The sequence below is a fragment of the Phyllostomus discolor genome, chromosome 11 (assembly GCF_004126475.2).
Source record: "Phyllostomus discolor isolate MPI-MPIP mPhyDis1 chromosome 11, mPhyDis1.pri.v3, whole genome shotgun sequence".
In the NCBI taxonomy this organism is placed as follows: domain Eukaryota; kingdom Metazoa; phylum Chordata; class Mammalia; order Chiroptera; family Phyllostomidae; genus Phyllostomus; species Phyllostomus discolor.
Genome location: NC_040913.2, coordinates 54942930 through 54958413, shown reverse-complemented (window position 1 = coordinate 54958413; position 15484 = coordinate 54942930). Strand labels below are relative to the sequence as shown.

Here is a 15484-nt window from a genome sequence, read left to right as displayed (position 1 = left end):
TGGGCCCTCTGTCCTCTTTGGAGAAGTGTCTGTTCAGGTCCTTTGCCCATTTTTTAATTGGATTGCTTGTCTTCCTGGTGTGGAGTTATGTGAGTTCTTTATATATTTTGAACATCAAACCTTTATCCTGGGCAAACATGTTTTCCTATACAGTTGGTTCCCTTTCCATTTTGTTGATGTTTTCTTTAGCCATGAAGAAGTTTTTAGTTTGATGTACTCCATTTGTTTATTCTTTCTTTTATATTCCTTGCCATAGGGGATGTGCTGATGAAAATATTGCTGTGTGGAATATCTGAAATTATCCTATGTTTTTCTCTAGGACTTTTATGGTGTCAGGACTTATACCTAAGTTTTTTATCCATCTTGAGTTTTTGTGTATCATGTCAGTGAGTGGTCTAGTTTCATTTTTTTGCATGTACTTGTCCAGATCTCCCAACACCATTTGTTGAATAGGCAATTTTTACTCCATTTTATGCTTCTTCCCCCTTTGTCAAATATTAAGAGACCATATTGACAGGGGTTTATTTTTGGGCTCTCTAATCTGTTCCATTTTTCTATGTGTCTGTTCTTGTGCCAGTACGAGGCTGTTTTGTTTACAGTGGCCTTGTAATGTAGTTTGATATCAGGTATTGTGATGCCTCCTACTTTGTTGTTCTTTCTTAAATTTGCCAAGGCTATTCAGGGTCATTTATGGCTCCATGTAAGTTTTTGAAATGTTTGTTCTAGATCTATGAAATATGTCATTGGCATTTTTATAAGGATTACATTGAATCTATAGATTGCTTTGGGTAGCATGGACATTTTGATGATGTTAATTCTTGCAGTTCATGAACACGGTATATGCTTCCATTTATTCATGTCTTCCTTAATTTCTTTCTTCAGTGTTTTGTAGTTTTCTAAGTTAAGGTCTTTTACTTCCTCCATTAAGTTTATTCCTGAGTATTTTATTTTCTTGTTGCTATAGGAAATGGGATTTTTTCCTAATTTCTGTTTCTGATATTTCATTGTTGGTGTACAAAAATGCCTTCTATTTCTTAATGTTGGTTTTGTATCCAGCCCTTTTGCCACATTCATTCATTACGCTGAGTATTTTTTTGGTGGAGCCTATAGGGTTTTCTATGTACAGTATTATGTCTTCTGCAAACAGTGACAGTTTTGCTTCCTCCTTTCCAATTTGGATGCGTTTTATTTCTTTTTCTCGTCTGATTGCTGTGTCTAGAATTTCCAAATAGTATGTTGATAGAAGTGGTGAAAGTGGACACCCTTGTCTTGTTCCTGATCTTAGTGGAAAAGCTATTAGTTTTCAACCATTGGATATGATGTTGGCTCTAGGTTTCTCATATATGGCCTTTATTGTGTTGAGGTATGCTCTCTCTATTCCTACTTTGCTGGATGTTTTTATCATGAATAGGTGCTGTGCTTTACCAAATGCTTTTTCAGCATCTATTGATATGATCATGTGGTTTCTGTCTCTTGTATTGTTTATGTGATATATTATATTTATTGATTTATGAGTACCACCCTTGCATCCCTGGGATGAACTCCATTTGATCATGGTGTATGTTCTTTTTAATGTATTGCTGGATCTGGTTTGCCAGTATGTTGCTGAGCATCTGTATTCATCAGCGATATTGGCCTCTAGTATTCTTTTCTTGTCATGTCTTTATCTGGTTTTTGAATGAGGATAATACTGGCCTCATAAAAAGAGTTTGAGAGTCTTTCTTCTTCTTGGATTTTTTGGAATAGTTTAAGAAGAATTAGGGTTAGCTGTTTTCTAAATGTTTGGTAAAATTCTTCTGTGCATCTGTCTGGTCCAGGATTTTTGTGTGTCAGGAGTTTTTTTTATTGCTGCTTCAATTTCAGTAGCTGATATTGGTCTTTCAGGCTTTCTGCTTCTTCTTGACTCAGTTTTGGAGAATTATATGTGTCTAGAAATTTGTCCATTTCACCCAGATTTTCAAATGTCTTGGCTTATAATTCAAGTAATTTGTTCATAGTAATTTTATACAACCCTTTGTATTTCTGTGGTATCAGTTGTAATTTTGCCTCTTTTGTTTGGGTCCTCTCCCTTTTTTTCTTGATGAGTGTGGTTAAAGGCTTATCGATTTTTTTTTTTAATCTTTTCAAAGAACCAGCTCCTGGATTTACTGATCCTTTGGATTGTTATTTCAATCTCTATGCCATTTAGTTCTGCTCTGATTTTGATTATTCCTTCCTTCTATTCACTCTGGGTTTTGTTTGTTGTTGTTCCTCTAGTTTTTGTAGAGTTAGTTTTTGTAGGGTTAGGTCGTTTATTTGAAATTTTTCTATCTTTTTTAGTTAGTCTGTATTTTTGTGAACTTTCCTCTCAGGATTCTGCTGTGTCCCATAGATTTGGGGTTGTTGTGTGTTCATTTTATTTTGTTTCCAGAAACTTTTTGATTTCTTCCTTGCTCTCATTATTAACCCATTCATTGTTTAAAACATGGTATTCAGTCTCCATGTATTTGACTGATTTTGAGTTTTTCCCTTGAGGTTGGTTTCTAGCCCTTGTGATACAAGAAAATGCTTGATATGATTTGAATTTTTTGAGGCTTGTTTTGTGTCCTGTCATGTGGTCTATCTTTGAAAATGGTCCATGTGTATTTGAAAAGAATGTATATTTTGCTCATTTGAGTGAAAGGTTCCATATATATCAGTTAAGCCCATTTGATCAAGCCTGTTGTTCAGTGCCACAATGTCCTTATTGGTTCTTTGTTTGGAAGATTTGTCCATTGTTGGCAGTGGGGTGTTAAAATCCCGTAATATAAGTGTATTGCTGTCCATATCTTCCTTGATGTCCTTCAAGATTTTCTTTATATATTTGGGTGTTCCTATATTGGGTGCATATATGTTTACAATGTTCATGGTTTCCTGATGGTTTCTTTCCTTTGGAATTATAAATGGCCTTCATTGTTTCTTTTTATGGTCTTTGTTTTGAAATTTGTTTTGTCTTATATAAGTATTGCTACACCAACTTTTTTTTCCTGTGTATTTGCTTGGAATATTTTTTCCCAACTCTTCAATTTCAATCTGTATAGATCTTTTGTTCTGAAGTGGGTCTCTTGTAGGCAGCATATGTATGGGTCATGTTTTCTTATCTGTTCAGCTACCATATGTCTTTGATTGGCGCATTTAATCCATTTACATTTAAGGTTACTACTGAGAGGTACTTATTCATTTCCAATTTCCCTTTTATACCTGTGTTTCTCTCTCTCTCACTCTGTACCTTCATTTCTTAGAGCAGTCCCTTTAGCATGTCTTGCAATGCTGTTTTTGTGGAGTATTCTTTTAACCTTCTTTTGTCTAGAGAACTCCTTATTTCACCTTCTGTTTTATTTATTTTATTTTATTTTATTTTATGTTTTTATTTTTTGGAAGATTTTGTTTCTTTTTAGAGAAAGGGGAAGGGAACAAGAAAGAAAGGGAGAGAATTATCAATGTGTGGTTGCCTGTTGTACACCTTCTACTGTGGACCCAGCCCACAACCCAGGCATGTGACCTAACTGGGAATCTAACTGGTGACCCTTTGGTTCACAGCCCTCACTGAATCCACTGAGCTACACCAGCCAGGGCTCACCTTCTGTTTTAAATGACAGCCTTGCTGGGTAGAATAGTCTTGGTTGGAGGCCTTTTATTTTCATTACTTGGAATATTTCTTGCCATTCCCTTCTGACTTGTAGTGTTTCTGTTGAGAAATCAGCTGCTAGGCTTATGAGGGCTCCCTTGTATGTTACTAGCCCTTTCTCCCTTACTGCTTTTAATATTCTCTCTTTGTTTTTAAAATTTGTCATTTTAATTATGATGTATTGGAGTAGATCTCTTTGGGTCATCTTAATTGGGACCCTGTGTGCTTCTTTAACTTGCATGGTTTTCCCCTCTCCAGGTTAGGAAAATTCTCTGTCATTTTTTGCAAACAGGTATTCTATCCTTTGCTCCATTTTTTCTCTTTCTAGTATTCCAATGATTTGAATGTTGTTATGTTACATATTGTCCTGAAGTTCCCTTAAGTTATCCTAATACGTTTTGAGTCTTCTTTCATGTTGTTGCCCTTCCTGGGTATTTCTTTCTACCTTCTCTTCCAGCTCACTAATTGTCTGCTTCATTCAGCTTGCTTGTAATTCCTCCCAGTGTATATTTTTATTTCAGAATATTATATTCTTCCATTCTTTCTGGTTCTTGTTTTTAGTTTTATTTTTAATGCTGTTGTAGTTCCCACTCACTGAGTTCCTTGAGCACCCTTATAAGCATTTTTTTTTTAAATTCTATGTCTGATAGATTGCTTGTCTCATTTAGCTCTTTTACTGGGGATTCTTCCATTCCTTTCAGTTGGGGGTTCTTTCTTTGTCTCCCCATTTTAGGTTACTCTTTTGGTTTATTTCTGTGTCTCAGGGTACTCTGCCTTATTCATGGGGTGAACTTCTGTGGCAGGAGTTCTGTGGGACTCAATGGTGTAGTCTCTTTGATCTCCTTCTCTGGATGCTCTAGGGTTGCTCTTTCTTCTGTTTGTGTCGGCTTTCTTATTGTTCTTGGGTTTTACATGTTGGTGGGTTCTCCCCTCCAGGGGGCTTACTGGTAGTCACAACTCCCATCTTATCTTGTATGCTATTGTACAGGTGTTTATTAATAAAGCAGTATTACCAGACAACTGAACCTATGCCAGCCAGAAGAACCCCTACCACATCAGCAATATCAACTGCAATTAAATGAGGATTAATAAAGGTGAAGAGAGATTATGGATATGATAAGCTATGACAAAGGGAATATGAGATGACTACAAAAAGGGAAAATGTTATTGAGTGGTAAAAGGGAGGAGAATTGATAAAACAGGTATAGAATCTAAGGAAAGAAAGGAAAAGAACAAAATTTAAAAGGTATGTAAAACATGAAAGGGCAATGGAAACAATAGGGTATGAAATGGGAAGAGTATACTAGGAGGTTTGACATAAAGATGGAAATGTATTAGACTAATGTGATCAAAATTGCAGAAAAATCACATCAGGGTGGATAGTATAGGCAACTAAGTTTAATAAAGGTGGAATGGGGATAAGAATATTGTACAAAAGTAAAAAGTGAATATGAGATATCTATCATAAAGAAAAATGATTTTGAGAGGATATGGGAAGCAAACTAATAAGAGTAAGGAGGAAAGCTCAGGTTGGGAAAGGGGGGAAAATGAAATGAAAGTCCTCATTTAACTCATCAGGGGCAGGGGGAAGGTGAAATGGAATAAGACAAGGGAAGAGTATTCTATGGGATTGAAAGTGAAAATAAATAGTGAACAAACAGGAGTCCTGTTGGAGAAGTACAGCAATAACCATGGTATTTCACTGAACTATCCACTGTTTATAAAAGAAGGAAAAGAAATAAGACTCTTATGAGAGTGGAAAAAGAATGTGAGCTGACATAAGAAAGAAGAATGCTTATGCTAGTTTAGATGGAGGAGAAATAGTGAGTTAAGGAATAGGAACATGATGTAGTGTGAGAGAAAATAAAGTTAACAACAGTAATAAACTCAGGAAGATGGTGAAATGCATTAAGACCAGGGAAGGGTGCTTGTGGGATTTTAAATAACAATAATATGATAAAAATATATATAATTTAAATAAAAAAGAATAAAAAGTAAAAGACCAAGAGTAGTGACTTATCTGGAATACAACTGAAGTGAAAGAAGAAAAACTAAAATGCAATATGAAAGGGGAAAAAAATAAACAAAAAAACTAAAAAGCATGAAAATAAGAGAAACATACAAGTTCTGCTGAAGAGCAAAGTGAAATTTGTCTGAGCTGTTGGTGTTTGCCTTCTGACTTCTTCCTGGATCAATCTCTGGTTTTCTTTCAACTCCAGGTCTCACTGTCTTACTCTTGAAAAAAATAAAATAAGATAAAATTTTTAAAAAAAGCTCCCAGTTTTGCAGGTCTTCCCAGTTCCTGCATGCAGTGGAGGGTTGGGGTCTGTTTTCCCTTTCCAAATATTTGGCAAGGACATAGGCTCAGCCTGGGCTTCAATGGAAATGGTGCCCAATTTCCAGCCCACACCCTCAGAGCACTGTGCTGTCCGCACCCTCTACTCTGCACAGTTGTGCTGAGCTAGTGCCAGTAAACCACTTTGCTTTGCATCCCTTTGATCAATCCATGAGGTGCACTGAGTGGGAGCAAATCACCCTACAATCCTTTCTTACTGGCCCGGCAGCTTTGCACACAAGGTCCCTGCCCACTGTGCCCCTGTGCCCCTTTTGAAAAAAGTCTCTCTTGGAGCCACTGCTGCTCTGAGCCACTGCCCACCTTCCACACACTCCAGCTCTCTGGCAAGTCCAGAGTCTGAGTCACAGACACTCATGGCCCACCTCTTGTCCCACCTCTTGGTCCAGCTTCAGGTACCACCAGGATCACCCCAACTCTCTGACACCGTCCTGGCTAGCTATAGCTGCCCCAGCTTGTGTACACCTCCAGTTGTGTGTGTGCTTGCTGCCTATTTTCCCCCAGGTGACAAAATCAAGTCTCTCCTGACATGGGTCTGGGATTTCCCTGACCTGGGAGGGGAGGTAGCCATTAGGCTGCTATCACTGACCTGGCTCTCCTCTGATGTTGTCCCCACTGTAGCCCTAGTTTCTGGTGCCATGCCTAGGACTTTCCCTGTCTACCTATAAAACCTCCTTACTGCCCATTTTGAAGCATCTTCTGCACACTTTGGCTTCCAAACTTCATATCAGCTAAGATTCTTCTGGCTATTTGTTTTTCAAAAGATCGGCTAAGTGTCCCAGTTGAGAGCACAAGCAAGTGGACTCAGCTCCTACCTACTTTTCCTCCATCCTCTCTCCTTGAAGTCTTGTTCTTTCTGTTCTAGTTCAATGTTTATTTCTTCCTTGTGTACCAAATCATTGTTCGAATCCTGGCTTCCTTTTCTTCACTGTTGGTTCCCTGTAGATTTTTCATTATTTCACTTAACCTTCATTTTTTCTTTTATGTTGTTGCCACAGTCAATGAGTTCTTTGAGCATCCTGATCACCAGTGTTTTGAACTCTGCATGCGATAGGTTGGCTATCTTCCAGTCACTTAGTTCTTTTTCTGGGATTTTGTTATTTTCTTTCATTTGGGCCATATTTCTGTGTCTCCTCAATTTGGCAGCCTCCCTGTGTTTATTTCTGTATATTAGGTAGAGCTGCTTTGACTTCCTGTAAAAGGTACCTGTCTGAATGAATGTGGCTTCTTTAAATCCTTGGTTGTTAGACTTCCATACAGTTTGATTTTCTGACAGTTCTGGGTGTTATTTGTTTTGCAATTTTGTTGTAATTCTTTTTGTGGTTGTACAAGGAGGTGAAGCATGTCTAACCTGTACCTCCATCTTGACTGTAAGTCAAAATTATCCTTTCTAGGAATGTTTTTCAGCAATACCATTCAGTATGAGCAAAATGGAGACATTTTTTTTACTTTCCACTATAAATTGAAATGTAATAAAATTGTCTTTACTTTTTTTTTTTAGAAAAATTGCTAGGTACAGAAATCTTTATAGAAGAATCTCATCAGATATTTAAGGAGTGGCTTTTATTATATGAATTGTTCTAAACAACTGAGGGAAATCTTATCTAATTTTGTAGACATAACTTTGATTTTAATATTGTACAAGGCCTATATAAAAGGGAAAAATTATAAACTAATTTTACTTATAAATTTGTATGCAAACATTTCTTTAATTTTTTTTCAATTACAGTTTACATATATTTTTTATTAGTTTTAGGTGTACAGCACAGTGGTTAGACAATCATATACTTTACAAAGTGATCTCCCTGATATTTGCAGTACCCAACTGGCACCATATATAGTTATTACAATATTATTGACTCTATTTCTTATTATGCACTTTATATCCCCATGACTGTTTTGTAACTACCAGTCTGTACTTCTCAATCACATCACTTTTTTCACCCAGTCCTCTAACCACCTTCTCTTGTATGCAAACATTTCAAATAAAAAACAGCAAACCAAAAAATAAAAGAAAAGAAAAAAAGGTGGGCTGATTTTGGGGAAGTGATCTGATTTAGGAAGATACTGCTACCATTCAACCCCATTATAGGAGACACATTTTTTGTTCATTGAATATTAAATAAGCAGTTGGCACCTGGCTGAAGATTAGGCCCAGATTTACAAGCTGAGGCTCATCTTTCTCCAAAGATTTCAATACTAGGTAGGTAGTGCCAGTGCCTGGTCTGCGTTTGAATTACCCCTTGCATATGGTATGCACTCAGTATTAGTGACTGAATTGAGCCAAATGGAAATTAAATTACTTGAGACTACCATGGAGAAATACCAAGTTTCTAATTATTTAGTCATTTTTAGTTTTTTAATATGTTTCATTGATTATGCTATTAGTTGTCCCATTCTCCCCCGTTTATTCCCCCCGCCCTGCATACCCCCTCCCACTTGCATTCCCCCGCCTTAGTTCATGTCCATGGGTCATAAATATAAGTTCTTTGGCGTCTACATTTCCTGTACTATTCTTAACCTCCCCCTGTCTATCTTCTACCTACCATTTATGCTACTTATTCTCTGTGCCTTTTCTTCCTCTCTTTCTACCCACTCCCCTGTTGATAACCCTCCATGTGATGTCCAGTTCTGTGACTCTGTTCCTACTCTAGTTGTTTGCTTTGTTTGTTTTTGTTTTAGGTTCAGTTGTTAATTGTGAGTTTGTTGTCATTTTACTATGCATAGTTTTTGATCTTCCTTTTTTTCTTAGATAAATCCCTTTAACATTTTATATAATAAGGGCTTGGTGATGATGATCTCCTTCAACTTGACCTTACCTGAGAAGCACTTTAGCTGCCCTTCCATTCTAAATGATAGCTTTGCGGGATAGAGCAATCTTGAATGTAGGTCCTTGCCTTTCATGACTTCAAATACTTCTATCCAGCTCATTCCTGCCTGCAAGGTTTCTTTTGAGAAATCAGCTGACAGTCTTATGGGCACTCCTTTGTAGATAAGCGTCTCCTTTTCTCTTGCTGCTTCCAAGATTCTCTCCTTATCTGTAATCTTGGCTAATGTAATCATGATATGCCTTGGTGTGTTCCTCCTTGGGCCCAACTTCTTTGGGACTCTGTGAGCTTCCTGGACTTAATGGAAATCTATTTCCTTTGCCAGATTGGGGAAGTTTTCCTTCATTATTTGTTCAAATAAGTTTTCAGTTTCCTACTCTTCCTCTTCTCCTTCTGGTACCCATATGATTCAGATGTTGGAACGTTTAAAGATGTCCTGCAGGTTCCTAAGCCCCTCCTCATTTTTTTGAATTCTTATTTCTTCATTCTGTTCTGGTGGAATGTTCCTTCCTTCTGGCCCACACTGTTGATTTGAGTCCTAGGTTCCTTCCCATCACTGTTGGTTCCCTGTACATTTTCCTTTATTTCACTTAGCATAGCCTTCATTTTTTCATCTAATTTGCAACCATATTCAACCAATTCTGTGAGCATCATGATTACTAGTGTTTTGAGCTGTGCACTTGCTTGACTGGCTATCTCTTCATTGCTTAGTTGTGTTTTTTTGTGGAACTTTGATCTGTTCTTTCATTTGGGCCTTTTTTTTTTTTTTTAGCTTGGTGTGCCTGTTATGTAGTAAGGAGGGAAGCTTTAGTTGTTCACCAGTGCTGGGCAACCCACGTCGGTGCATTGTGATGCTGTATGTGGGGGAGGGCGCCAAGAGGGAACAGTGCTGCTTGCTCCACTCTCTGACAGTTTTTCAGTCATTTCCCCCACCACCCACAAGCAAATTGGGCCATTCTGGTGCTGATTTCTGGGTGGGTGGGTGGGTTTGTGTACTCTGGGACTCTGTAGATCTCTCCAGTGAACTCTCCTGTGAGGCTGGGAGTTTCTCCCCCTGCTGTTTCAACCCCCACAGGTTTTTTGAATCAGAGATTTGAGGCTTTATTTTCCTGTGCTGGAACCCTGGGTTGCATGGTCTGTCTGGATCCCCACTTGTTCCCCCAGGTTAATCTGCATGTGAATGTGGGACCTCGTGGTCCACCAACCACTAGCTGCCACCTTAACTTGAGTCCTCTCTGCCTGGCTGCCTGTCTCTGCCCCTCCTGCCGGTCTGGATGAATGTTTCTTCTTTAACTCCTTAATTGTCGGACTTCCATAAAGTTTGATTTTCTGTCAGTTCTGGTTGGTTTTGTTTGTTTGTTTGTTTTTTAATTTGTTGTTGTCCTTCTTTTGGTTGTGGGACGAGGTATATTGTGTCTACCTTTGCCTCCATCTTGGCCAGAAGTCCTCATTTTTAGTTTTTAAGGCTTTCAGGTAGGTGACACTTTGTACTGACTCTGTGATACAATTCTAAATTGTTTTAATAATGTAAAGGATCATATCACAATTAAGTATTTCCTTAAGGAGTGACTGAGGATAGATTATAGGATAGTTATGTACTTAAAATATTTTAAGCCTAACACCAACAGGTGGCAGAATATTTTAAACAGAACTGGTTTTAGCGCTGGTGTTAAAGTACCTTCCATTATTGCTACTTTGACTTCCATTACATTTACACTTCATTGTGTTGCAGTGGTTGGTTTTATTTGTGGCTTCTCTTCAGGTTTATTGCCTCAGCTATGAATCACAAAGCTTAGGGGGATATTTCAAGAATAAATGCCTTTTTCCACCGTTTATCTGTTATGGAAACAAATCACTCATTCTTTAAACACTATTTTAAGTAAACTGTGCCAGGGTTATTTTGTTTTGTTTTGTATTCATTGGGTTATCTAGGCAACTGTTTTCTGCTCAAATACTTCCCTCCACAGAACCCTTAGGATTAGGCTTCCTCTGGGCAAAAGTGTTTACCAGTTCCTAATATTAACAGCTTGCATTCTTGGGCTATATCAGATTTTTAACTAGTTCCAGTGAAGTAACTGCAGTCTAACTTTTTAGAGTACCTCTTTTTCTCCCCTTATCTTCCCTCTGGTTTCTGGCATTTGAGTGTTTCTAACCAAACACTGTCTATGCTGCAAGGACCCTTGAATCCTTTTTCAATTTTTTATTGAGAAAACAGAATTTCCCCATAACAAAGGAAAGCAACATGAGCTCAGGGGCGGATGAGGTGGGGAGTATCGCATTTGCCATAGAGCTGTATTTGTCTTTGGGGGACTACAAGCACATCATTGTCATGTTGGATTCTACAGATTTGGTTCTTTTGTGTGTGGGGCCCAAGGTGAAGTAGCACTTACTGGCTGGAATTTAGGGAGGCACAAAATCAAACCATTTAGAGCATACTGTTCAAAATGTGAGTCTGACCATAGTATTAACTAGCCTCCAAGCTATAATTTGAAGATCATAATACCTACAAATGGACAGTAATTTGGTTTAGGAAGTTTAAATTATGCAGTGTGCTGTGGAACAGTACTCATTTCTATCACCCGTGATATCCCTGCTTGTGGTTTGTTTTGTTAGATTTGGTAAAAATAAACGTGTGAGCTTTAAATTGGCAGTTATAAAACAAATATCTGTTACATATGTGTTTAAAGAGTGTTGCGCTGCTTCCTCCCCTTTCAGAAATATAAGTATTTATATTTCTAGAAATATAAGTATTTATGTGCTCTGACTGTAGGACGACATTGATGAGGCAGAATGTGCTCATATTTTCAGAAGAGGTTTGGAAGTCTTTGAATGTCATGCTACTTCAATGTGTTTAAACCATTATTGCATTTCATGATATATTAGTTTGCCATAACAAAATACCAGAGGCTTAAACAGCAGAAATTTATTTTCTCACATTCTGGAGGCCAGAAATCCAACATCAGTGTGTTTGACAGGTTGATTCTCCTAAGGCCTCTCTCCTTGGCTTGCAGACGGGCACCTTTTTTTGCTGTGTCCTCACATGGCCTGTGCCCTGTGTTCATGCATCCCTATGTCTTTTTGTGTGTCCAAATTTCCCTTCTTATAAGGACACCAGACAGATTGGGGTAAGGTCTATCCTAAGAACCTCATTTTAACTTAATGGCTTCTTTTTTTAAAATTAATTAATTTATTTTAGACAGAGGGGAAGGGAGGAAGACCAAGAAGGAGAGAAACATCAATGTATGGTTGCCTCTCACACCCCCTGCTACTAGGGATCTGTCCTGGTCTGCAACACAGGCATATGCCCTGACTGGTAATCAAACCAGGGACCCACTGGTTCTCAAGCCAGTGCTCAATCCACTGAGCCACACCAGCCAAGGCAAACTTAATGACTTCTTTAAAGACTCTATCTCCAAATACAGTTACATTCTGAACTGCTGGAGTTTAGAGCTTCAACATAGGAATTTTGGGCAGGGGACACAATTCAGCCCTTAACACACTAAAAGAAACATTATTTTACTTTAAGAAAAGAATAGATGGTATAAATGAGTGGCTCTATAAATCACCTTGAATAGTCAGCTCCATCTTTACCCAGCTCCCTACTAAATGAGTTGTGATACAGTAAGACAGAGCAGATCTGATCTTTGGGTCCTGGATTCAAATCCAGCACCAGAACCTTGAGGAAGATGCTTAACAACACTTAAGCAGTCCCTCAACTCAGAAGGGAGAGTGATAGCAGCTGCCTGTTAGGGATGCTGTGAAGAGAAGAGACTATACATGTTCAGTGTGGATCCCTGCACCTGGCTCATGCCCTCTCTCTGTACCTGCCTGCTGCTGGTGTTTCTGTGATTGTTATTAATCACTTAATACACCTAATTGAATTAATTTCTATAGTATCATCTCTTCTGAGATTGCTATTGACCCTTATATTGTAGCCTCCAAAAGAATCTTATGATGATCAATAAATACTTTTGATAATAGTCCTCATGATTCTGTGCAGTTCTGCTTCGCTGGCCTTAGTTTAGGTCCCAGCTCCTTTCCTTGTAATTTATCTGGAGCCCATGTACTCTTGGGAAAATACCATAAGTTGGCTACCCTAGTGCCTTGACATTAAGATATTCTGAGAACTTCCATTAGGTTTTTATCTGTGAGTCCTGTTTCTTCTAGTCCACTTTACCATTAAATCACTAAAAGTTCTTTTTAAAAAAATAGAGGTAAAATTTTCATAGCACAAAATTAACCATTTTAGTTCTTCAGAAATATACAGGGTGTGGCAAAAGTAGATTTATAGTTCTTTGTATGGAAAATGATACAATAATTAACAAATAATTATAAAACAATAAACTGTTTTTGCATATTTACAACCAGAAATCTACTTTTCCCAGACCATATATATATATGCTCATTCTATATATATAATGAGTTGGCCACTCCAGTACTCCAGTGCCCTCACATTAAGATATCCTGAGAATTTTCAATAGGTTTCCATCTGTGAGTCAAAAATTGGAAGCAGGGTCTCATAGCAGCATTATTCACAGTAGCCAAAAGATAAAAACAACCTAAGTGTCCAATAGATGAATGGATAAAGAAAATGTGGTGTGAATATACCAGTGGAATATTATTCAGACTTAAAAAAGGAAGGAAATTCTGACAAGTACATGGATAGTCTTTGAGGGCATTATGCTAAGTGAAATAAGTCAGTCATAAGAACACAAATACTATTCAATATCACTTATATGAGGTACCTAGAGTAGTCAAGTTCATAGAAAGTAGAATGGTGGTATCCCAGTGGGGAATGGATATGTGAGAGGAGGAGGAGTCAAGGGTTTGTTTAGCTATAAAACCAGCCCAGCTTCCTAATTTTTCATTTTTCTCTGGTGAGTTCTTTGGTTAAATATCTTTCTCTTGTACTTTAGTGGTATCATCTGCTTATTACTTCCCTTTCTTCAAGTCTTTTCTTAGAGGGATTAACGCACACGCAAGCCCGCAACTGAGTATCTGTAGGATTTTAGCTAAAGTTCTGGTGGGTGGGTGGTTTTTTCTTTTAAATACCATTATCTTTTGTTTTCAGTTAGACGATAACATAGGTATCCCAGCTCTAAAGAAAGAAATCTATCAGCTAATGACCAAGTTTTTTAATCTCTTTTTCAGGTTCACTACAATGTTGGCAAAAACCTGGCTGATAAAGGCAATCAAACAGCTGCCATCAGATATTACCGGGAAGCTGTGAGGTACTGAGGGCATCTTGTCTCACTTATATACATGGCTTGTTTTAACTTTCTAGGGTTAAAAAACTATCCCTTTAAAGATTCCAACTATAAGATATCTTTGCCAATTCCTAAGAATTTAGTGAAAAATACTGGGCATCTACAGGTGGCTTGGTATTTCTCCCCATTTCCAGATTAAATCCCAAGTATGTTCATGCCATGAATAATCTTGGAAATATTTTAAAAGAAAGGAACGAGCTACAGGAAGCAGAGGAGCTGCTGTCTTTGGCTGTACAAATACAGTAAGCATTGTTTTTCTAATTATGTTAGGGGAAAAGAAATGAGCTCCTGCCTTTTGGGGTCTAAGCCTTTCTTTTCCTTGTTTACCTTTTTAAAATGCTCATCCAGGCCAGACTTTGCTGCTGCATGGATGAATTTAGGCATAGTGCAGAACAGCCTGAAACGGTTTGAAGCTGCTGAGAGAAGTTACCGGACAGCAATCAAACACAGACGGAAATACCCAGATTGTTACTACAACCTTGGGCGTTTAGTAAGTATAAGGTGGCCTGTGGCTATGGAATAAAAGCTTGTTTTTTTTTTATTTATAATAAAATGTAGGTAGTAACACCGTTACTAGCATTTTCCATCTTATAAAGTTCTTTCACTTAGGTTTATCTCATTTGAAGGTAGCTATTTGATTTTCTTATATTTAACTTTCTAAGCTCTAATTAGAGAGCCACCTAACACGAATTAGCCAAGCTTAAGAGAGCACAAAGGCAATAGGTCAGACCAAGGAATAAATTAGAATTTTTAAAGTCCATTTTGCCCTAAAAACAGCACTCCAACAGATAACTTCCTGATAAACATCAGTTTCTCTGTTTTTAAAGCACAAATAATACTGAGAATTTTTTTAAAAACCCATAATGTGATTTTTAAAAAATTTGTATTCGATGTATTAGGGTGACATTGGTTAATAAAATTATATACGTTTTAGGTATACATTCTATAATACATCATTTGTATATTGTATTTTGTGTTCACTACCCCAAATCAAGTCCTCCCCCTGCCTCTTTTCCTCTGGTAATCACCATACTGTTGTCCGTGTCTATGAAGTTTATTTTTCTTTGCTTAAATCCCCTCACCTTTTTTTCAACCCCCTAGCCCCCCTCCCCTCTGACAGCTGTCACTTTGTTCTCTGTATCTATGAATCTGTTTCTATTTTGCTAATTTATTTTGTTCATTAGATTCCACACATAAGTGAAATAATGTGGTACTTGATCTTCCTCTGACTGGCTTATTTCACTTAGCATAATATTCTCTCCAGGTCCACCCATTCTGTCACAAAAGATAAGGTTTCCTTCTTTTTTCACAGCCGAATAGTGATCTACTGATGGGTACTTGGGCTGCTTCCAAATCTTGGCTACTGTAAATAATGCTGCAAAGAACATAG

The 15484-nt window shown here is 37.7% G+C and overlaps 1 protein-coding gene across 6 annotated transcripts in view; it reads left to right on the top strand.

The window, feature by feature from the left end:
* Positions 1-15484, top strand: part of TMTC4 (transmembrane O-mannosyltransferase targeting cadherins 4) — an 88580-nt gene that overhangs the window by 44228 nt on the left and 28868 nt on the right. For all 6 annotated transcript variants that reach the window (XM_028526448.2, XM_036011428.1, XM_028526445.2 and 3 more), the window contains 3 exons: positions 13979-14058; positions 14229-14336; positions 14443-14584. In XM_028526448.2, coding sequence (XP_028382249.1) covers positions 13979-14058; positions 14229-14336; positions 14443-14584 — 330 coding nt within the window. The remainder of the gene's footprint in view (positions 1-13978; positions 14059-14228; positions 14337-14442; positions 14585-15484) is intronic.